The sequence below is a fragment of the Eriocheir sinensis genome, chromosome 23, assembly GCF_024679095.1.
Source record: "Eriocheir sinensis breed Jianghai 21 chromosome 23, ASM2467909v1, whole genome shotgun sequence".
Lineage (NCBI taxonomy): Eukaryota > Metazoa > Arthropoda > Malacostraca > Decapoda > Varunidae > Eriocheir > Eriocheir sinensis.
In genome coordinates, this window is record NC_066531.1 from 1,451,213 (window position 1) to 1,475,671 (window position 24,459).

At 43.4% G+C, this 24,459-nt stretch overlaps 1 protein-coding gene and 1 long non-coding RNA gene across 4 annotated transcripts in view; both read left to right on the forward strand.

Annotated features, from left to right (window-relative positions):
* LOC127002326 (mediator of RNA polymerase II transcription subunit 12-like protein) overlaps positions 1-24,112 on the forward strand; it is an 83,732-nt gene extending 59,620 nt beyond the window's left edge. The window contains exons 28-37 of the mRNA XM_050868145.1: positions 3,101-3,306; positions 3,919-4,048; positions 6,983-7,138; positions 8,305-8,453; positions 9,896-9,989; positions 14,363-14,509; positions 14,780-14,915; positions 17,113-17,290; positions 21,003-21,435; positions 22,608-24,112. Of these exons, the coding sequence (XP_050724102.1) occupies positions 3,101-3,306; positions 3,919-4,048; positions 6,983-7,138; positions 8,305-8,453; positions 9,896-9,989; positions 14,363-14,509; positions 14,780-14,915; positions 17,113-17,290; positions 21,003-21,435; positions 22,608-23,249 (2,271 nt within the window). The 3' untranslated portion in view covers positions 23,250-24,112. The remainder of the gene's footprint in view (positions 1-3,100; positions 3,307-3,918; positions 4,049-6,982; positions 7,139-8,304; positions 8,454-9,895; positions 9,990-14,362; positions 14,510-14,779; positions 14,916-17,112; positions 17,291-21,002; positions 21,436-22,607) is intronic.
* LOC127002327 (uncharacterized) lies at positions 5,808-6,905 on the forward strand. 3 transcript variants are annotated; one of them, XR_007755952.1, is made up of 3 exons: positions 5,808-5,997; positions 6,287-6,383; positions 6,681-6,905. It is a non-coding gene; the product is annotated as an uncharacterized LOC127002327 (long non-coding RNA). The 3 variants fall into 3 exon arrangements; XR_007755951.1 differs by lacking the exon at positions 6,287-6,383 and adding an exon at positions 6,384-6,581; XR_007755950.1 differs by lacking the exon at positions 6,287-6,383 and adding an exon at positions 6,483-6,581 and having other exon boundaries at positions 6,681-6,897.
* Positions 24,113-24,459: the final 347 nt, after the last annotated feature.

The window sequence follows — 24,459 nt, forward strand, 5'->3', positions numbered from 1 at the left end:
AGAAAACGGCCAGTGTGACACACTACCTTAAGGCAGCGAGGCCAGACTGGGTGAGCGCCGGCGATGACGTCATCGGACTCCCAGCGAATCACAAGTGTGTTTTCAGAGCTCGGCCAATCATAGGGTTGTTTTTTCAATGTGAGTGATTATTTTGAGTAATTATCAAACCCAAAAGTCAGACCCACGTGTGCACCAAATAATTTATTTCATATTGGTTACTTTATTCAATTAGCGCGAATTCAGTTAGCGCGACCGCGTTCATCCACTTAATTCTCGCGCTAAATGGGGCTCTACCGTACATGTTGACAGATAAGAGATTAGGGCAAGAGAGGTTGAGGACTGGTTAACTCCCAATTATATAAATTGTATATCTGCTGAAATGCTAAAGTATAGAGATGAAATAGAAGAGTGGATAGTTATTTCGTACAACCTAGCTTAAATAAAGAGTATGGTGCCAAAGACTAGGAAGAAGCTTTAATTATTAGTCTCTACAAAGGGTAGGTAAGAGCGAATACAGTATTATTGAGTAAGCCGGAGGCGATATATGGAAACATTTTGACATGTTGCTCAAAATTTCTATTAAAAATGGTAAGTGGAGAAAAGAGGGAGTTTAGAAAGGAAAGAATATGTTCAGATTAGTGTACAGCAGATGTTTGCCATTAAATAGTATAATAAAGTATAAATACCTTAGGAAGCCCATGCAGAGTGAAGGAATAACTATGGAAAGCTGTATCCTGGCTTTCCTGATACTTGAAAAATAATATAACAGAATAGACAAGCTACCTCTGGAACATTCATAGCTAAGTACAATCATGTGCTGGACCCAAGAACACCAAACTATCATGTGCTGGACTCGAGAACACCAAACTATCATGTGCTGGACTTGAGAACACCAAACTATCATGTGCTGGACTCGAACACCAAACTATCATGTGCTGGACTCGAGAACACCAAACTATCATGTGCTGGACTCGAGAACACCAAGCTATCATGTGCTGGACTTGAGAACACCAAACTATCATGTGCTGGACTCAAACACCAAACTATCATGTGCTGGACTGAAGAACACCAAACTATCATGTGCTGGACTTGAGAACACCAAACTATCATGTGCTGGACTGAAGAACACCAAACTATCATGTGCTGGACTGAAGAACACCAAACTATCATGTGCTGGACTCGAGAACACCAAACTATCATGTGCTGGACTCGAGAACACCAAACTATCATGTGCTGGACTCTAGAACACCAAACTATCATGTGCTGGACTGAAGAACACCAAACTATCATGTGCTGGACTTGAGAACACCAAACTATCATGTGCTGGACTCGAGAACACCAAACTATCATGTGCTGGACTCAAACACCAAACTATCATGTGCTGGACTCAAACACCAAACTATCATGTGCTGGACTCAAACACCAAACTATCATGTGCTGGACTCAAACACCAAACTATCATGTGCTGGACTCAAACACCAAACTATCATGTGCTGGACTCAAACACCAAACTATCATGTGCTGGACTCGAGAACACCAAACTATCATGTGCTGGACTGAAGAACACCAAACTATCATGTGCTGGACTGAAGAACACCAAACTATCATGTGCTGGACTCGAGAACACCAAACTATCATGTGCTGGACTGAAGAACACCAAACTATCATGTGCTGGACTGAAGAACACCAAACTATCATGTGCTGGACTCGAGAACACCAAGCTCGAGCTGTCACTCACGGAGACAAGAGGAACATAAGGACAGCATTTGTGTATTTGGACGAGGAGATGATGAAGAAAATGATAGTTACAATGATAAGGCCAAGGTTGGAGTATGCAGCAGTGGTCTGGTCTCCTCATGAAAAGAAGAACATAAGAAAGCTGGAGAGAGTGCAGAGAGCGACAACTAAGATGGTACCGGAACTTAGAAATCAGACTTATGAGGAGAGACTCAATAGCATGGGGCTCACAACCCTGGAGAGAAAAAGAGAGAGAGGAGACCTGATAGCGGTGTACAGGGTAGCGAGCGGGGTGGAGAATCTGGACAGAGAGGACCTGCGTGTGTGGAGCGAGAGAGAAACGAGAGGACATGGAAAGAAGTTGAGGGCGACCACGTGTAGGCGAGATGTGAAAAAGTTTAGCTTCCCAAACAGAAGCTGTGGAATGGACTGGAGGAGGAGGTGGTTTGTGCAAGAAACATTCAGGATTTTAAGGAAAAGTTGGATAAGAGAGGATATGGAGACGGGACAGCGCGACCGTAGCTCTTTTCCTGTATGTCACAACTAGGTAAATACACACACACACAGACACACACACACACTCTCTCTCTCTCACACACACACACACACACACACACACACACACACACACCTGACTATTTTAAAGACACTTGACAGGCAGCACCCTCAGGGGACCTGTTGTTTTGCTCCAGTAAAAGAAGCAGGTCAAAGGGAGACAGAAAAGCCTTTAATCACTGCTCCTATAAAAGAAAGTAGATAAGTGGTCAGCAGAGTGGTCAAGTCAGCTTGTGTGCAAATAGATATCAACTTGATTGAGTCTTGGGATTTCTGTAAGGATCAATTAACTGAGACTGGTTGATGTCATCTTGTATGATATATGCCAGCAAGTAGAGTAATGGTGCAGTATTGCTTGACTGAATTTGATTAGTCCCTGGCTGCAGAGTCATTTGCAAATTACATTGCTGTTTTTTTTTTTTTGTTTTTTTTTTTTGTTTTTTTTTTTTTTTTGTTTTTTACAGCTAAGGAGACAGCTCAAGGGCGCAAAGAAAAAAAAAGAAAAAAAGGCCCGCTACTCGCTGCCCCCGAACAGAGGTTAAAGGAGTGTCCAAAATCAGAGGTTAATTTCGGGAGGAGAGGTGTCCTGATACCCTCCTCTTGAAAGAGTTCAAGTCGTAGGCAGGAGGAAATACAAAGATACCCAAAGATGAGTTAGTTGCAAAATGTAGTGGATATATTTAGTATAAGCTGCAGGAGGAGGAAGCAAAAAGTGAATATTGACAAAAATAGGTTAATGCGAGACTAGAATAGTTTAGTATATATAGTACATGGTGTATAGTAAACAACAAACCTCTCTTTGATCCAGGAGAAGCCTGGGGCCCTGCAAGTTACATTCCCTGAAGACTGTCGCAGTCGACAACTAATGCTGGAAGCCCTGAGTTTGAGGTTTGCCCTGGTGGGAGGACTGTTTGATGTTATTACCTCCTCCTATTCAAACTCCATCATCACTGAGTGGGCACTGCTGCTGGTCCATCTTATCATCTTTGGGGTCATTGACCTAACAAACAACAGGTAAAACTATTTTTACTGCTAATGATACAGCAAAACTGAAATTCCTCTTTATCCTGCTTGCTCAAGAAAGTCTCCTCCATATACTTAAATGCATAGTTAATATATTCCTTCAAAAATTTTAACAGTTAACCCGGTAGCAGCGACGGGCCAAATTTGTGGCTTTACCGTGTAGCAGTGATGGGCCAAATTTGTGGCTTTACCATGTAGCAGCAATGGGCCAAATTTGTGGCTTTACCGTGTAGCAGTGATGGGCCAAATTTGTGGCTTTACCGTGTAGCAGTGATGGGCCAAATTTGTGGCTTTACCATGTAGCAGCGATGGGCCAAATTTGTGGCTTTACCATGTAGCAGTGATGGGCTAAATTTGTGCCATGATTTTAACCCCCAAAAATAGATGATACATAAACTGATCACAAATGCTTTGATATATATTATGAAATGGTTTGTGTGAGGGGTGATTTTTTCTCTTTTTTCTCGCTTGGAGGGACCATTAAGAAACATGATCCCTGCAGCTATCGGGTTAAACATTTCCATATTTTTCTTTGTCTTTCTTGTATTGGCATGCATTTCATTTGAGTTGTTCATTTAATCACTATTTTACTGATCCTGGCAGTGAACTGTTCAACACGGTGCTGGACATGCTGGCAACGCTGATTCACTCCACCCTGATGTCTGATGCTCCGTCTGAATCTCGAGAGGAAAACAGAAGACATTATTACAACTTGGTCAAGAAGATAAAAAAGGTAACAGCCAGTTCCTACTCTTTTCCTTGATAGAAATGTTGTTTTTACACTCTAAGATTAAAGACAGATTTTGTAAATACAGTCAAACCTATGTTTACGAGTGCCTTAGGGTCATACTACAAGACAAATCGCAGCCCAAGAACGCATATTTGACAAGGCTTCCGTAGGAGTTTTGGGCATTTCCAGGGGTAGTTTTATGGCCCTGGTGGTAGTGTGAGTCTTCTTCTGTACCATGAACCTGAAGAAACACTCAATAGAACCCAACTGACCCCCTCTTTGACCTTTAGAAATAGCTGATGTGAGAAGTGAGTGTCTTATAACATCAACCTTAGTTTACGAGCGTTTTGATTCACGAGCAAAAGAAAATCACTAAAAATGCCTTGGTTTATGAGCGGTGACTTGGTGTAGGAGCATCCTGTTTGTACGAATCAAAGATGTGAGCGTGGGTTCCCTTTGTTCGCCGAGACGAGAGCACTCAGAGTGGAAAACAATGGGAATAGGGTTTCAAGCTGGTATCACACTTGGCCTTTTTCTTCCAACCGCATTGACAGTAGGTACAACAGGCAACTACAAGGCGATCAAGAATTACCTCAGCGCCAGCAAGAATTACCCAAATCTCGCGAAATCCTTGCGTTTCTCTTTCTCGTGTGGCAGATTCTCAAGAAGTCAAAGGGTGTGGCACAAGTCGCTGCGGGGCTTGCGACTTCCTGAGATTCCTGTGAGTAACCCTGCCAGGTGGGGGTGGATATAGAGTTCACAAGGTTACTGTTGTATTACTGCTGCACCACAGACCATTTGAAAGTATCATTGTAGGATAAGTAAGATCTTTCTGGTATGAAAACAACATCATCATCATTAGAAACAAGAAAGTGGAACGATGCCGTCGGTCAATATCTTGTAGAGAAAAAGGACGTTTTAAAAATTCCATCGCATGCATTGACGCTAAGTAACTAGGGAAATGTTCCCAATGAACTGTAGATCTCGTAAATGTGACTCAATCAACCCGTAATGTCCTTCAGTGAAAATAAGAGAAATGCAAGATGGCGCCACTTTAAACACTCGCCTGCGCCAGAACGGGCTGGGCCGACCATCAGGCCCCACCTGGAAGAAGCCTTGGGCCGACCATCAGGCCCCACCAGGAAGATGCCTACCGGCGCAACAGGCAACGACGCAAAAAAAATAAAATAAAAGAAAGAAAGAAAGAGCGTTCTGGCGGATCACAGGAGGGAGGTGGAAAACGGTCTCAAGAAAGGGGGGTAATTCTTGATCCCCAGATGATGTCCGTCACACACGACCAAGATCAGTTACCCATATCCACAATGTAAACAAACCAGTCGCCCTGTATTCACATCTTCTTTTGACCTGTAATGCTTTGTGTCGCTTCTTAAGTCCTCCTCTCGGTCGTCTCTTCCAAAATAAAAAAATCTAACGATGGAGAAACAATGCACATCATAAAGTGTCTCGGCCATAAAAAAATGAGAGTTGTGGGGCCATTAATAACACCAGAATAACACTCATAAGTTTCTGGAGGGGCCGTTGGGGGCTGGCGGGGCTGGGGGCTAGAATGAGGCTGAATGTCAAAAATTGATCTACATGTTGTCTATACTTCATAGCATAAAAATCAGAGTGATTCATGCATATTTACCAGAGATATTGCAACATCGTTCCTACCCGGACTCTCGACTTAACCCATCCGCTGCGATTGGCACAGATTTGGCTTTCACTGGTAGCCTGGTAACATACACTCCCAGGTCTTTCTCTACCTCTGTGGTGGATAGTGGAGTGTTTCCCATGTGGTATTGGTGTGCTGGATATCCCTTCACTGGTAGCCTGGTAACACACACTCCCAGGTCTTTCTCTGCCTCTGTGGTGGATAGTGGAGTGTTTCCCATGTGGTATTGGTGTGCTGGATATCCCTTCACTGGTAGCCTGGTAACACACACTCCCAGGTCTTTTCTGCCTCTGTGGTGGATAGTGGAGTGTTTCCCATGTGGTATTGGTGTGCTGGATATCCCTTCACTGGTAGCCTGGTAACACACACTCCCAGGTCTTCTACCTCTGTGGTGGATAGTGGAGTGTTTCCTTGTGGTATTGGTGTGCTGGATATCCCTTCACTGGTAGCCTGGTAACACACACCCCAGGTCTTTCTGCCTCTGTGGTGGATAGTGGAGTGTTTCCCATGTGGTATTGGTGTGCTGGATATCCCTTCACTGGTAGCCTGGTAACACACACTCCCAGGTCTTTCTCTGCCTCTGTGGTGGATAGTGGAGTGTTTCCCATGTGGTATTTGTGTGCTGGATATCCCTTCACTGGTAGCCTGGTAACACACTCCCAGGTCTTTCTCTGCCTCTGTGGTGGATAGTGGAGTGTTTCCCATGTGGTATTGGTGTGCTGGATATCCCTTCACTTGTAGCCTGGTAACACACACTCCCAGGTCTTTCTCTGCCTCTGTGGTGGATAGTGGAGTGTTTCCCATGTGGTATTGGTGTGCTGGATATCCCTTCACTGGTAGCCTGGTAACATACACTCCCAGGTCTTTATCTGCCTCTGTGGTGGATAGTGGAGTGTTTCCCTTGTGGTATTGGTGTGCTGGATATCCCTTCACTGGTAGCCTGGTAACATACACTCCCAGGTCTTTCTCTGCCTCTGTGGTGGATAGTGGAGTGTTTCCCATGTGGTATTGGTGTGCTGGATATCCCTTCACTGGTAGCCTGGTAACATACACTCCCAGGTCTTTCTCTGCCTCTGTGGTGGATAGTGGAGTGTTTCCCTTGTGGTATTGGTGTGCTGGATATCCGCTCCCAAATGCAGGACTTTACATTTTTCTTCATTGAATTGTATCAGCCACTTTTTGCTCTGTTCCTGTAGCTTGGTGAGGTCTTCTTGTAGGAAATCCGCAGTCAAGGGATTAAGTGTATTAAAATTTTGTTTCAGGATATTGGTGAACGAAACAATGTGTCTCTGCGTTTGGTGCGGCAGCTTATTCCACTACCAAAGCTGCAAGCTGAAGTGATCACCCTTGAGCCATGGGGATCAGTCACAGATACTAAAGGCAATCGCTTACAAGAATTTGATAAGGACAAAAAACATGTGAGTATTATTTCTTCAATAATTTATTAGCTAATTTAGATTAAAGAAAGTGTCAAAATGTGCAAGACTGTAGGTATTTGGGGGAGGGGAGGGACTACTAATTAAGTAGGTAGGGTAGGCGGTGGCTGAGTGGTAGCGTGCTGGGCCCACATTCACCGCGTGATGGACGACGCGAGTTCGAATCCCCACGCTACCACCTCGGATTTTTCAGTCACCGCCGAGTGGCTTAAAACTACCCACATGCTGTCCTGAAGACCACCCATCAACCCGGACTCTAGAGGAAACCGTCCAAGTGAATCAAGGAGGAGTTCCGGAGGGCAGCATGAGCCAAGAGAAGATGGCGCCACTATAAACACTTCCCTGCGCCATGACGGGCTGGGGCCAACTACCATCCAGGCCCCTCAAGCAAGCCTGCCAGCGCTATATATTCAGACGTTAAAAAAAAAAAAGGAACATTCATAAGGAACATGTAGAAACATCCTTTAGTTATATAAATTAAACAGGATCAGGAACAGAGGTGTACAAAAAAGGTGTATGATTCAGAAGACTGGCTTTTACATGAATTATGAAACACCTGTTCATTTGCTTTTGTTTGTTCTGGAAGACTGTATATACTATGGTTTTGGGGTAGATCAGTTTTTCATGTGTTTAGAGACACTGATATGATTGAGTAAGTTAGAATAGTGTCAGGCCCTCTCTCTTTGGGAAAAGAACGCTCTCATAACCAGAAAAGTAAAAGAAAATGCATATTTTTTGTATAGTAGTGTGTAAAATTTTTTGCATAGCAGCAAAATTCTGCTCACCTTTTTGCCTTTTATTTTACATTTATTGCTTTATTAAGCACAGCATGACAAAGCACAACTTTTAAGCTTCTAAATGAGACTAAAATCAACTTTCTATGATCATTAGCAAGTTTGTTACCAGTGGTAGAAGTAAAACATCTACTTGTGGCTGTTCATTGTGCCTGTGAATGAAAGTCAAGGACCCTGTGTGCACTGCCTGGTTTTTACAAATAGGCGTGAGGGCAAAGGGCTAGACAACCTTTAACTCTGCATGTGCTAGAAGTGATTAGTATATAGACTTTTTTTAATGTACATACACACTACTCAGGCAAAAGACTCCTCCTAATTCTGAATCTAAGTAAAGTTGAAAACTAATTTATCCAGGGACTACAAGCAGCAGAAAAGCAAAAGCTCAGTCCATGGGACCTACTTGATGGCCACCGTAACCCAGCCCCCCTCTCCTGGGCCTGGTTTGGGGCCACACGACTGGAGCGCAAACCCCTCAAATATGAGGAAGCACACCGCTTGCTGAGGTGAGTCAAGCTAACCACAGGATCTTTTAGGGGCTCATGGGGTCATAACCATTACCTAGATCTGCTAATGGTTACTTTATTAGCCAGACACAAAAATAGACTGAAAGAAGAGTGCCTTGTGCCCCTTCATTCATGATGTATAGAGATACAAGACAGCTCTGCTCATCAGGTAGTTAATAGTTATGATATAAAAATAAAATAAAAATGTCTAAGTCAGGGTAGCAACATCATCATCTGAGCACCAGTAAGCAGCAGACACGGGACTCAGGTTTGCTCATCAGGTAGTTAATAGTTATGATATAAAAATAAAATAAAAATGTCTAAGCGAGGGTAGCACCAGTAAGCAGCAGACACGGGACTCAGGTTTGCTCATCAGGTAGTTAATAGTTATGATATAAAAATAAAATAAAAATGTCTAAGCGAGGGTAGCACCAGTAAGCAGCAGACATGGGACTCAGGTTTGCTCATCAGGTAGTTAATAGTTATGATATAAAAATAAAATAAAAATGTCTAAGCGAGGGTAGCACCAGTAAGCAGCAGACACGGGACTCAGGTTTGCTCATCAGGTAGTTAATAGTTATGATATAAAAATAAAATAAAAATGTCTAAGCGAGAGTAGCACCAGTAAGCAGCAGACATGGGACTCAGGTTCGGCCTTTGCCACAATTTTTGGCCTCAGCCTCAGCCTCATGATATTTATGTGACCTCATGACATTTTTAGACCAGATCACCCTAAATGTAGAGTAAGTGGAATGGAAACGGGTGCCACTACTGCATGTAAGTGTAGTGCGGCGACTATGCCTGATGAACGAGCCTCCCATAACCCACTTGGCGAGGGGGGCACCTCTTTGGCCGACTCGGTAAGGAGTGGCTCTCCCGTCACGCTGGTCGCGGGTTCAATCCCAGGCAACCGGCGAATACCCTCTCCTGGTCTTGATTAATTTTTCGTATGTTTCGATACACGCAGAGGACGTGTAGGAAAATAGAGGAAAAGAGAATATAAACTCCCGGGGCATGGCATAAGTACCTAAACCTGCTCAGGGCTTTATACTTTTCTTTTGCCGAGGAGATAGAGATGAGCACCGTGGCCTTGTGCAGGAATAACACATGCCCCAAACTTTACTTTTACACTCCTCTGCTTTCATCCTCAATTTGAATTCAGTCTCAGGTATTTCTTACTAACTAATGTGTGCTCTGCTATCACAGTGGAAACTCTTGCCATCCAAACTTTACCATTAAGCTACATAATTAGGATAAGTCTCCATCAGGGAATTGGATCAAAATTCCAGACATAAATGGTGTGAGGAACCACCTGTAGTTATGTATTTTTATTTATTTTATTTTTATTTAGAGACTTGCTTCTCTAGTGTAGAACTCAGATCTGTGGCATGTGAAGCAAATTTGTTGTAAAATCCACACAAAGATTCTTGCTCTATTAATAGGTTCCACGCACACACTGTGACCAAGCCTCTTGCCTACTACCTGGAGCCTCCGCCCCTTCCACCTGAAGACCTGGAGCCAGTGCCAGACAAACAGGTAATTATGAAAATATGCAGTTCAGGTCTATTTTGTCCCTAAACGCACTATTATTTTTGTTCCTCTTCTTTATATTGGTTTCCTTCCATTTTAGTTTCACTTGTTGTTTTAGATTAACTGTACACAAGTGCTGATACATTTTTTGCTTTGCTCTCTCTCTCTCTCTCTCTCTCTCTCTCTCTCTCTCTCTCTCTCTCTCTCTCCTCTCTCTCTCTCTCTCTCTCTCTCTCTCTCTCTCTCTCTCTCTCTCTCTCTCTCTCTCTCTCTCTGTCTCGATGTGTCTCTCTCTCTCTCCTCTCTCTCTCTCTCTCTCTCTCTCTCTCTCTCTCTCTCTCTCTCTCTCTCTCTCTCTCTCTCTCTCTCTCTCTCTCTCTCTCTCTCTCTATCTCTCTCTCTCTCTCTCTCTCTCTCTCTCTCTCTCTCTCTCTCTCTCTCTCTCTCTCTCTCTCTCTCTCTCTCTCTCTCTCTCTCTCTCTCTCTCTGCTCTCTCTCTCTCTCTCTCTCTCTCTCTCTCTCTCTCTCTCTCTCTCTCTCTCTCTCTCTCTCTCTCTCTCTCTCTCTCTCTCTCTCTCTCTCTCTCTCTCTCTCTCTCTCTCTCTCTCTCTCTCTCTCTCTCTCTCTCTCTCTCTCTCTCTCTCTCTCTCTCTCTCTCTCTCTCTCTCTCTCTCTCTCTCTCTCTCTCTCTCTCTCTCTCTCTCTCTCTCTCTCTCTCTCTCTCTCTCTCTCTCTCTCTCTCTCTCTCTCTCTCTCTCTCTCTCTCTCTCTCTCTCTCTCTCTCTCTCTCTCTCTCTCTCTCTCTCTCTCTCTCTCTCTCTCTCTCTCTCTCTCTCTCTCTCTCTCTCTCTCTCTCTCTCTCTCTCTCTCTCTCTCTCTCTCTCTCTCTCTCTCTCTCTCTCTCTCTCTCTCTCTCTCTCTCTCTCTCTCTCTCTCTCTCTCTCTCTCTCTCTCTCTCTCTCTCTCTCTCTCTCTCTCTCTCTCTCTCTCTCTCTCTCTCTCTCTCTCTCTCTCTCTCTCTCTCTCTCTCTCTCTCTCTCTCTCTCTCTCTCTCTCTCTCTCTCTCTCTCTCTCTCTCTCTCTCTCTCTCTCTCTCTCTCTCTCTCTCTCTCTCTCTCTCTCTCTCTCTCTCTCTCTCTCTCTCTCTATATATCTCTCTCTCTCTCTCTCTCTCTCTCTCTCTCTCTCTCTCTCTCTCTCTCTCTTACACAAACGTACATGAACCACCAGGCACACAGTTCAGCGCAGGAAGACACAATCCTGACATAAGACATTGGGTCACAAACAACATTTCTTTAAAAACATATGGCTTTTATATTTATTTACAATTTCATTTATTTTCCCTGTTTTTAAATTATTCATCGTTTTCTGCTTACGATTTTTGCTTGTCACTATTTCTTATATTATTATGTTATTCAGTTTTTTCTCTTGCTAACTCATCATTGATTTGTTCAATTCCAATCTGTTTTTACACAAGAACATGCAAACTTGCCAGGCATACCCATATTACCACACCCAACAATTCCTCCCCTCTATTTCAACACCCAAGGAATTGAGAAACTATTATCTGAGGTTGGCACTGACAGAACGACTGGACCAAACAATATACCCTGCAGGATCCTAAAAGCTAATGATTGCATTCTTGTGCCTATCCTGCAGGTTATATTCTCACAGACATTACAAACCGGAGAACTCCCTCAGGACTGGCTTTTGGCAAATGTGACACCAATTTTTAAATCCAGAGACAGAACCCTCCCTGCTAATTATAGACCTATTTTGCTAACCTCAGTTCCCTGCAAAATTTTAGAACATATAATTCATAGACATATAATGGAGCACTTTGATAGGCAAAACATACCAAATGTTCATGTGAGACTCAATTACTTGTAACCACACACATTTTGCAGTCCCTTAACAACCCCAAAATTACACAAGTTGATGCCATAATATTTGACTGCCAAAGCCTTCGACAAAGTTCCCCACCAGAGGCTGTTAGCTAAATCAGAATACTATGGCATACGAGCACAACTTTCTATCTGGATTACCATGTTTTTTACTACCCACAAGCAAAGAGTTGTTCTTGATGGTAGTCAATCCTCATCTATTCCTGTAACTTCTGGGGTACCTCAATGCACCATCTAGGGTCTCCTTTTTCATTCTTACATTAACCTGGTAGCAGCAGGGATCATGTTTCTTAATGGTCCCTCCAAGCGAGAAAAATGAGAAAAAATCACCCCTCACACAAACCATTTCATAATATATATCAAAGCATTTGTGATCAGATTATGTATCATTTATTTTGGGGGGTTGATATTATGGCACAAATTTGGCCCGTCGCTGCTACACGGTAAAGCCACAAATTTGGCCCGTCGCTGCTACACGGTAAAGCCACAAATTTGGCCTGTCGCTGCTACACGGTAAAGCCACAAATTTGGCCCGTCGCTGCTACACGGTAAAGCCACAAATTTGGCCCGTCGCTGCTACACGGTAAAGCCACAAATTTGGCCCATTGCTGCTACCGGGTTAATGATCTCCCACTATCATTTCACAAGCTGTAACTATGCATATATGATGAATAATGCTGTAATAATGTCATAATATTTCCAGATACTGTTGTTATGCCAACATAAAAGTCATACTATACATTCTTACCTTACCCACCCTTGACCCAGCAAGTACTCTTAGTAAGATGACTTATATGGCTTGTGAAGAAAGTGTAGTGACAGAGTTGCCTCTCTTCTTCCCTAGAGTTTGCAGAAAATCCCTTGGTTATTGGTTCATGAGTTCTGTGCAAGGCAGTCTTAATTTAACCTGGTAGCAGCGATGGGCCAAATTTGTGGCTTTACCATGTAGCAGCGACGGGCCAAATTTGTGGCTTTACTGTGTAGCAGCGACGGGCCAAATTTGTGGCTTTACCGTGTAGCAGCGACAGGCCAAATTTGTGGCTTTACCGTGTAGCAGCGACAGGCCAAATTTGTGGCTTTACCGTGTAGCAGCGACAGGCCAAATTTGTTGCGTTAACTGGTAGCAGCGACAGGCCAAATTTGGTTTACTGTAGCAGCGATGGGCCAAATTTGTGGCTTTACCGTGTAGCAGCGACGGGCCAAATTTGTGGCTTTACCGTGTAGCAGCGACGGGTCAAATTTGTGGCTTTACCGTGTAGCAGCGACGGGCCAAATTTGTGCCATGATATAAACCCCCAAAATAGATGATACATAAACTGATCACAAATGCTTTGATATATATTATGAAATGGTTTGTGTGAGGGGTGATTTTTTCTCATTTTTCTCGCTTAGAGGGACCATTAAGAAACATGATCCCTGTTGCTACCGGGTTAAAGATAGAAAAAAAACAGGAGATTGATAATTTCCATGATTTCCCCTAAATAGTTTTCTTCATCACCCTCAGCAAGTAAAAGAAAAGATTGACAATTTCCATGATTTCCCCTAAATAGTTTTCTTTATCACCCCCAGCAAGTAAAAGAAAAGATTGACAATTTCCATGGTTTCCCCTAAATAGTTTTCTCTATCACCCTCAGCAAGTAAAAGAAGAGATTGACAATTTCCATGGTTTCCCCTAAATAGTTTTCTCTATCACCCTCAGCAAGTAAAAGAAGAGATTGACAATTTCCATGATTTCCCCTAAATAGTTTTCTCTATCACCCTCAGCAAGTAAAAGAAGAGATTGACAATTTCCATGGTTTCCCCTAAATAGTTTTCTCTATCACCCTCAGCAAGTAAAAGAAGAGATTGACAATTTCCATGATTTCCCCTAAATAGTTTTCTCTATCACCCTCAGCAAGTAAAAGAAGAGATTGATAATTTCCGATTTCCCCTAAATAGTTTTCTTTATCACCTTCAGCAAGTAAAACAGGAGATTGACAATTTCCATGATTTCCCCTAAATAGTTTTCTCTATCACCCTCAGCAAGTAAAAGAAGAGATTGACAATTTCCATGATTTCCCCTAAATAGTTTTCTCTATCACCCTCAGCAAGTAAAAGAAGAGATTGATAATTTCCGATTTCCCCTAAATAGTTTTCTTTATCACCTTCAGCAAGTAAAACAGGAGATTGACAATTTCCATGATTTCCCCTAAATAGTTTTCTCTATCACCCTCAGCAAGTAAAAGAAGAGATTGACAATTTCCATGATTTCCCCTAAATAGTTTTCTTCATCACCCTCAGCAAGTAAAAGAAAAGATTGACAATTTCCATGATTTCCCCTAAATAGTTTTCTTCATCACCCTCAGCAAGTAAAACAGGAGATTGACAATTTCCATGATTTCCCCTAAATAGTTTTCTTTATCACCCTCAGCAAGTAAAAGAAGAGATTGACAATTTCCATGATTTCCCCTAAATAGTTTTCTTCATCACCCCCAGCAAGTAAAGGAGGAAGTTAAAGCTCCTGACACTCCAACCTTAGACCAGTCCCCACGAGGCGCCTCGAAGCGGGGATGCAAGAATCAGCGCCCACGTCGCCGTCCATCACGTCCAGTACCAAGCGTCAACAATATGGCCAGTGTTAGCGTAAGTACTGGTAGCTTTGTCTTTAAGAGTGTGTAAGTGTCAATATTCTCTGCCAATATGTACAGCTGTCCCTCAAATAGTATGGTTTCCAATAGTTCGGTTTCGTTTTTACTGATTGTCATAGAAGATCTTTTAGGATTTTTAAATTTCCTGCTTGTCAGGAAATTTAAAAATCCTAAAAAATCTTTTGAACTATTGGAAACCGTACTATTTGAGCTTACAACTTGTTTTCTAGTCAAGGATGCTATATGAAGTGGTGTTTTTTTTCAGCCCACCATGCAAGCTATGCCCTACCAGGCTGCAGGCTTCACTGGACCTGCACCCAACCAGTGGAACACAGGATTTGGTCAGCAGCAGCCGCCCCAGCAGCAGCAGCCATTCTTCAGTCAACAGCCCTTGCCTCCAGGTACCTACAAGGAGTTTCTTGGTGTGAAGACAGGACACTTGATTTTTATTCTTTTCTTTCTTTCTATTTTACAAAGCACTTAATGCCATTCCTATTAATCCAATAGAAGCGACGGGCCAAATTTGTGGCCTTACTGTGTAGCAGTGACGGGCCAAATTTGTGGCTTTACTGTGTAGCAGCGACAGGCCAAATTTGTGGCTTTACTGTGTAGCAGCGACGGGCCAAATTTGTGGCTTTACTGTGTAGCAGCGACAGGCCAAATTTGTGGCTTTACTGAGTAGCAGCGACGGGCCAAATTTGTGGCCTTACTGTGTAGCAGCGACGGGCCAAATTTGTGGCTTTACTGAGTAGCAGCGACGGGCCAAATTTGTGGCCTTACTTTGTAGCAGCGACAGGCCAAATTTGTGGCTTTACTGAGTAGCAGCGACGGGCCAAATTTGTGGCCTTACTGTGTAGCAGCGACGGGCCAAATTTGTGGCTTTACTGTGTAGCAGCGATGGGCCAAATTTGGGGCTTTACTGTGTAGCAGCGACGGGCTTAATTTGTGCCATGATATAAACCCCAAAAATAGATGATACATAATCTGATCACAAATGCTTTGATATATATTATGAAATGGTTTGTGTGAGGGGTGATTTTTTCTCATTTTACTCGCTTGGAGGGACAATTAAGAAACATGATCCCCGCTGCTACCGGGTTAAACTGATTTATTTTTTTGTAGTCCAAAGTCTGAAGATGAATATGAAGAAAACAAACGTAATGTTAAAAATAATGATCAGGATCAAAACAGTTGAGAGAATAAAGGAATACATACATTTAGGACAAACAATTAGTGCAAATCTATACTACAAAAAAATAAATCAGTTTAACCCGGTGGTAGCAGCGGGGATCATGCTTCTCAATGGTCCCTCTAAGCGAGAAAATGAGAAAAAATCACCCCTCACACAAACCATTTCATAATATATGTCAAAGCATTTGTGATCAGTTTATGTATCATCTATTCTGGGGGGTTTATATCATGGCACAAATTTGTCCCGTCGCTGCTACACGGTAAAGTCACAAATTTGGCCCGTCGCTGCTACACGGTAAAGCCACAAATTTGGTCTTTCTCTGCCTCTGTGGTGGATAGTGGAGTGTTTCCCATGTGGTATTGGTGTGCTGGATATCCCTTCACTGGTAGCCTGGTAACATATATTCCCAGGTCTTTCTCTGCCTCTGTGGTGGATAGTGGAGTGTTTCCCATGTGGTATTGGTGTGCTGGATATCCCTTCACTGGTAGCATGGTAACATACACTCCCAGGTCTTTCTCTGCCTCTGTGGTGGATAGTGGAGTGTTTCCCATGTGGTATTGGTGTGCTGGATATCCCCTCCCAAGGTGCATGACTTTACATTTTTCTTCATTGAATAGTATCAGCCACTTTTTGTTCCATTCCTGTAGCTTGGTGAGGTCTTTTTGTAGGAAATCTGCAGTCAAGGTGTTAAAAGTGACCAGCCAGCTACACAGATAAAATAGTGTTGCCAAACTGGGATAGACCCTGTGGCTGCATTCATGATAACAGGACAAATTGATCTTCAAGCAGCCCCATGAAAATAAAAATGGTATCTGCAAGGTGGGATAAGTTCATCAGCAGCATTTACTGTGAGAGATTGTTTCTAAGATTTTGAAAATTCAGATTCTTGTTTTAGCTAACTGAATAGAGCATCCACTGTCACAGAAGCCAAAACAAGCAGATTCACAGTATGGGATAACATTGCCACTCACTTTATTTAATTAGATTTTTTAGATTTATCTTTGCTCAGTATTTTTGCCTGAAATTTTTACTCTAAAATAATGGCTCACATTATACAGAGGTATGCACTGGGAAATACATCATCTCCATGCATTTTTAAGTTTTGTGATGCACTCCTGAATTTTTTTAATTTTTTTAACCAAAGCACATTACAATGGGTGCATTTACCTGTGATTAATGTTGTTGTTTTCCGTGTACTGCCTAGAACACTGGTTGGCTATCTCGAGGGACTTGAATTAGTGCTTCAAACCAAGTATTTACCATATAGTTTATTTTTTTCTATATGACATTTTATAGTGACACTGTGAGGGTGCACAGTGCTTAATTATCTATACATTTTTTGGCTAATCTCCTTCTATGCAAAATTCAAAATTTTACTAACTTTTCATTATTGTTTGCCCCTGCAGCTGGTGGTGCCAGGTTCTCTTCACCCATCTCAAACAGCAGAGTGGCCATCCGGCAGATGCTTGGCAATCGTCAAGCAGGTCCCCCTGCGATAATGACACCTCATCCATCCAACCCTGCCTTCGCCAACATCCCCACTGGGGCTATGCCTGGGATGGCACGTCAGGGGCCCATGATTAGGTAATACACGTACTTGTATTTCATAACAGTATCCAAGGATGTACCGTGAATTCGGTTCTCACCATACGACAATGTTCTGACGTTTTCCCAAAAATTGCTCACTTTCCAATATCAGTTTCATGGCTCTGCCTAAGCCAATAGCTTTGAATTCATGGGCATTTCCTTTATCCATCTTTCATCTTTAATTTGCCACAAACCCGAAGTCTACGTCGTGTTTCCGTGGTGGCGTGATGAGGTACAGAAATTTTTACCTCACTGCAGGCCTGTGTTGACAGCGCTGCATGGTGTATTTACCTAGTTGTATTTACCTAGTTGTGACATACGGGAAAAGAGCTACGGTCGCGCTGTCCCGTCTCCATATCCTCTCTTATCCAACTTTTCCTTAAAATCATGAATGTTTCTTGCACAAACCACCTCCTCCTCCAGTCCAGTCCACAGCTTCTGTTTGGGAAGCTAAACTTTTTCACATCTCGCCTACACGTGGTCGCCCTCAACTTCGTTCCATGTCCTCTCGTTTCTCTCTCGCTCCACACACACACACACACACAGGTCCTCTCTGTCCAGATTCTCCACCCCGCTCACCACCCTGTACACCGCTATCAGGTCTCCTCTTTCTCTTCTTCTCTACAGGGTTGTGAGCCCCATGCTATTGAGTCTCTCCTCATAAGTGTGGTGTGGCAAGGAGCCCTTCCCCTCCCCACGCTCCTTGTTGAGCACCCAGGACCCGGTGCAAAGCCCCTACATTCCTCTCAGATTCTGAACTTGATGACCCTGAAGGGTGGTAGGATGCATCCTCAGGGTCCTCAGGATCACTTCCACCATCACCGTAATAAAGTTGATCTAAAGAATGGCAAACAATGCAAGGTTGCACTATAATGGGGCTCAGCCTTCCTGGTCAGTCAATGGTTTGGAGTCACTGACCAAGGAATCTCAGGCATGGAATCACACGAGGAGGGACCAAAAAACTCTCCTCCTGTCATTGTTACAGTCACTGGAATGCTAATCGTGGCACTGATGAGTTGTGTGGCAGCCGAGGAGTCAGGCTGACCCATAAATCCCCGTGCAAACTTCAAAATTAGGGCAGAAAAAGGCAACGGTTGCCAACCTGGCAACCGGAAAAACCTGTCACTTGCCCTTTATGGGTTAATGCAACATAATGATCTGATTCACCAAGCTTAGCTTTTGTCTCCTTGGTATCCACTGTATCTCCATAGTGATATCCTTTGAAAAGGGAAATTGTGTTGGCTCACGCTGCCCCCCGGAGCTCATCTTTGAGCCTCTCTTTGGAGAGATTATCTAGAGCCCAGGTTGATGGGTGGTCTTCAGGCCAGCATGTGGGTAGGCTTAGGCCACTCGGCGGTGACTGAAAAACCTCAGCTGTGCATCTGCCTGGATTCGAACCCACGTCCCTCCTGGAGCTCCTGAATGCGGGGCCGTCACGCTAACCATTCAGCCACCGCCTCCCCTAAAGCTTTACCTGCCTTACATGAGGGTCCAGGGTGCAGTAGCCAAGTGGTCAGTATGCAGGCGCAGCACCTTAGAAGACCCAGGTTTAAGTCCCACCCACCTCTACAAACTGACAATTTTCAGTCAACACCAAGTGGCCAAAAACTACCCACATGCTGCCCTGATGACCATATATTAACCCAGACTCTAAGAGGATCAAGTGGAGCTATGGGGGGCAGTACAAGCAAAGCAAGCAAGGCACCATTATAAAACACTTGCCCTTGCCACTGACCAACAGATGCCATCATGAAAGCCTATTGGTTCTATTTGCCCAACATAAAAAAAAAGCAAAATTTTCATTACAATTTGTAAAGGAGGAAATTAGACAGTCAGCTCCTTGGATGCATGGAAAATTCTGCTCTCTCTCTTTGCATAGCACTACATAGCCCTGAGGAGTGCATTATCATAGGCTGTTGATCAGTTAATACCACCACAACCCTGCCACCACAAATTTCATGAAGAGAAACCAATTCAAATTTTGGGTCCCTTTGAAACATTTGACCCTGGTAATGCCAGTGGATGCTCCACAATACCAGGGTCACTCACTGACCTTGTTTTTGCCGATGATGCAGTAATCCTTGCGGAGTCACTAGAGGTTCTGGTGATGGCTCTCAAGGCACTGCACAAGGGTGCGAAGCCCTTGGAATTTCAGGTCTCCTTAGCCAAGACCAAGGTACAGGTGTTTGGAGGCTTGCCAAATGAAGCAGTACAGTCTGTTCATGCGTGTGGTGAGGACATTGAGATCTCAGAAATTTTTCACATACCTTGGAAGTGTAGCTCAGAACAATGGTGGGTCTTGCCAGTAAGTTTTACGTCAGATTGGTTTGACCCTTGGTGTTATAACCTCACTCAACACAAGTATATGAAGTTGTCCATACCTATATAGAAGGTCAAAGGTCCTGATCTTAAAGTCCCATGTGCTCCCTGTCTAACTCTGGCTGTGAGACTTGGGCACTAAATACAGACTTGGAGAGGCTTTAGATTGATGCCTTTGGTAATAAGTGTTTATGCAGAATCTTGGGATATTGCTGGAATGACTCTGCGTCAAACCGGCAACTACTCCGTGAGATTGATTTGAGGCCTATTACCTGCATGGTCCGTCAACACCAACTCGGGCTATATGGGCATATGGCACCTTACCCAGAAGCCGACCCTGCTCATTGGGTTGCCTCTGTAAGAGACAGTCCTGAGTGGAGGCAGCCGAGGGGATGCCCACAGAGTTCGTAGCTTGAGCAAGTCGATAGATCCTGCCAGGAGGCACTCAGGCTGGGAAGGGGCCTGTATGAAGACTTGCCCGGAGGGACCCCCAGACTTGGCGTCGTGGGGTGGGTGAGGCAACATGCCTCCTGACACATGCCCCCATATTGATTGATTGATTGATTGAAACATTTAAACAATGTTAGCCCTCAGTCTTGATGCCATTCTTTTATGCAGTGACTAAGCAGCCATTCAGTCTCCAGTAGAAGACTTACTGACTTAGGTAGAAGGTGGGTTTCACAATCTTGAAATCCATGTAGAGACTCAACGAGCGACAGAGTTACTCTCAAAACTGAAGGTCACATGATCAGTTCTCAGAGTGAACCCACCTTCTTCAAAATTCAAAACCTTATAATGGTAGAACAAACAACTGCTCATTAGTTACAGAAAAAAAAGTCTGAAAACTGATGTTTTTAAAAGTTAGTTTGGAACCCAAAACCCATAGTGCAGTTGTATTTTGCATTAATCATAAAATTCATATGGACAGGTTTGTGATGATATTAATGAAAGTAATATCAATAGCTTATGATATTGTACCTTCCAGAGCTGAGTTATGCAATGGAAGGAGAGGAATTGGGATTTTCATTGCTTTCTCTCCTGACAAAATTTTTACAGAACCTTCAAATAATGCTGGAAAGGCTAAAGGCAGCCATGACCACCATGTTGGAGATGAGAAGCATTATTATATCAATGAGTGGATGTGACTGGACACTGCAGATTGGATATTGACTTCATACAAGATGGGAGCAAAGTAACAATTTGGTATTGGGTGGGCTAGGTGGCTTGCTTTCTTTATGCAAAAGTGATACTTTGGCAAAAGTCAAATTGTAGAATATTTTGGGGTTACTGTGAAATTCAGATTCACAAATCCTGGTGCAGTGCTCTACTCCAAAATTTAAAGTTCAGCATTTATAATTTGTGAATACTAAATTTTTTCCCTTTTTAACAGACCTGGCTTACGAGGGGGCATTGCAGGGCCTCAACAAGGGCCAATGTATGGTGGTGGTGGACCTATGCAGGGAGGGCCCATGCCTCAGGGAATGCCTGGCCAGGGTGGCCAGATGTACTCAGCTATGGGGGCTGGAGGACCTGGAGGACCCCCAGGTGGCCCGGGTGGACCAGGTCAAGGCAACATGGGTCAATATGGGTCATACCAACAAGGTCCCATGCCTAGTGGTCAGATGATGACCCAAGGCCCAGGGGGAGGGAGTGTGCCTACAGGACCTGGTGGCCCACCCACCACCATGATGGGTCAGGGGTACCAGCCAGGCTACCAGGGTAACCCCGCCATGATGGGTCTCCGCCAACAACAGCCTGGAGGGGGATACATTGGCCAGGGGATGAGTCCTTCGCAAATTGTTCAGCGACCACAGTACATACAAGTAAGTTGAAGCAAGTTGTTGCAAATTTTCAGGTGTGATATTTGTTTGTTGGTATCTCTTTTAATCTGTAGAAATATTAATAATTACCCAAGTAACCCAGAAAGGTGTAAGATATCAATAATTGTTAGCACACACATTGCAGCTCTTGTTGCCATATTATAATAGACATAGATTCAACACCAGATAGGTATCAAAGGAACTCACACTAAGTTAATTTTGTGCTAAATTGAAGTGCTATCTCAGGGAAATTAATTACTTTGATATTGGAGGTAAAAACTTAATACTAAATATACCTTTATTGACATAAAAATGTGGAAGGAATTAAGCAAAGTCATCATCATCATCATTGTTTCATCGACGCCTGCTCCTAGGAGCTCCCACCAGGGGATGGCCATGGCAGAAGAGCTTCCAAGGTCGTACCCTGACAAAAAATGTACAAGGATGAATTCTCAGAGGATGAGATGCTACTACATACTGACTGCATAGTCAGTCTTTACTGGCCCCTCATAGATAGGCTCCAAAGTAATTTGCATTAAATGGAATTTTCACTGAACAGAGGCGTTATTTCAATGGAATTTATCAATTTGGGACTGGGGGTCCCTTTCTTTGTGTTTGTTGAGTGGAGATGAGATATTTAACTTGTCTTGGAACTCTAGCACATGTTTGTATACATCCTGTGTTTCCAGGAGAATATCCCAGGACATGTTATGTATGTTCTGAGTTCTGGGAAGAATATTCTAGGGTGGAAGAAACTTGTTTTATTTATATATATAAAAAAAAAAGTAAAATCCCATACTAGCAATTTGAATTTGGCAAATACAGGAGCCTGAAGGTGGATCCTGTGTACCCTGATTGTGGCGAGGGGTAGAAGAGGTCAATGTTAAAGAGAGTGTATGAGCAAGGGGAAGGGAAGATTTTTCTGATTAGACCTCTGCATCAGGGGAAATTGCCATAGGAAACAGGACTTCAGAGGTAGCTGAGTCAATTAGCATTAATGGTGTTTTTTTCTCTCGTGAGATGATAGACTTTAGTGCAAGATAATTTTATCCCTCTTCATTTTTTTCAAGTTATATATTATTTGTTCACAGTTATGAAGCGTGTTATGATAAGACTTTCCCTGTCACGTGTAAAGTGAAGCATTTTCAAATTGTGGCTTCTACTTTTCCTTCCAGGGTCCTAGTGCCAATGGTAGCATGGGTATGATGGGTGCAAACCAAGGTTACACTAGACCAGGAATGCAACCCATGGGGCCAGGACCTGGTCAAGGTATGGGTCCTGGTGGACAGGGTATGGGCCCTGGGGGGCAAGGAATGGGACCTGGAGGGCAACCAATGGGTCCAGGTGGCCAGGGTATGGGTCCAACCAGTAACCCTATGATGAGACAACGCATGATGCTGGGTGGGGGGCCTGCCTCAGCCACACAAGCCGGGCCTGGTGGTCCTGGGCAAGGGGGAACCCTGCTGTCTCATCTGCAGCGTCCTATGGGTTCAGTACAGCAGCAGCAACAGCAACAGCAGCAACAACAGCAACAGCAACAGCATCAGCAGCAACACCAGCAGCAGCAGCAGCAACAGCAGCAGCAGCAGCAGCAGCAACAGCAGCAGCAACAACAACAGCAACAACAGCAACAACAACAGCAGCAGCAACAGCAGCAGCAGCAGCAGCAGCAACAACAACAACAACAACAACAACAGCAGCAGCAGCAGCAACAACAACAACAGCAGCAACAACAACAACAACAACAACAGCAGCAGCAGCAGGTAATGCACCCAACTTCCCAGAGCCTTGGCTACCCACAGCAACCACCTTATTAGTCCTTAGTGTTGTGAAGTATCTGTTTAGAATGTATATTTTGAATTGAAGGTATTAGTAGAGTTAAGAAAGCTGTCTTTGTAGTAAGAAATCATATTAGCAGGTTTCTTATATAAATATTGATACAAACTAAACTTTACTAACCAAGTATTTCAGTAACTAAAGGTGGGGAATGTAGCAAGTATTTGGCACCACAGGCAACCCTCACTCATTTTTGTTTTAAGTCACTCGTCATGTGAACAAGTATTTTCATATTAGCCAATCGGTGCTCAATTTCAGTAGCCATTTCAATTATACTTTTTTTATCATACCCAAACTATGTTTATAAATATCACACCTAACCATTTACTGATAACATCATAGACATTTACAAAACATTGAGAAACAATAACAATGTATGAACTTCAGAAGTCTTCAACATCAACAGCCTTCAAAGACGTTGGGTATTCAGTGGCAGTACCTCGGCAATGGGGGGCTCAGAGCTACTTCTCAGTAAAGGGCAGCCCTGTTATCATTCCATCCATGAGCCTAAATGTCTGGAGTGAACAAAAGAGCATTGTCTCTGTTTTGCTTCTGTTGTATGCTGTGAAGCAGAGCACCATAATATAGAATTAAAAAAATTCAAAGCACATATGAAAATTCTACCGAGAAGAAAACATCAATCCCCTTCATTAGAAAAACTGCAATAACACTGAAAAATCTTGAAATGTACAGCAACTTCTCGGAATCGATCCTGGGCTCTCAGAATGAAGTCGTCAGGGCATCACACCAACCGAGCCACTAAAAAGCTGAATAGGTCATTCAGAGACAACATCAACCTTAATTTCACATCCATATTCATGGTTAAGAACGTCAGTACCATTCCTGAGGGCCCTAACCCACAGAGGGGGATCCCCCCTTGAAATTGACACAACATGCAACCACAAAGTGAAAAAGTACCTGGACAAACTCAAGCCGAACAAATCAACAGGACCTGACACCATGTTTCCACAGTTATTGAAAGAACTTAAACAGCAAATACTTCAGCCCCTCACTAGAATATTTAACCAGTCTTTACAACTAAACAAGGTCCCAGAAGACTGGAAAATATTGAAAGACAGATGGACACAATATCTGGAAGCAGTAGGTACTCTGAGTGATGGCCAGTTTGGATTCAGAAGTGAAAAGTGATGGGTCACCAATTTGCTGAGGGTGATTGATGTGACACAAGAA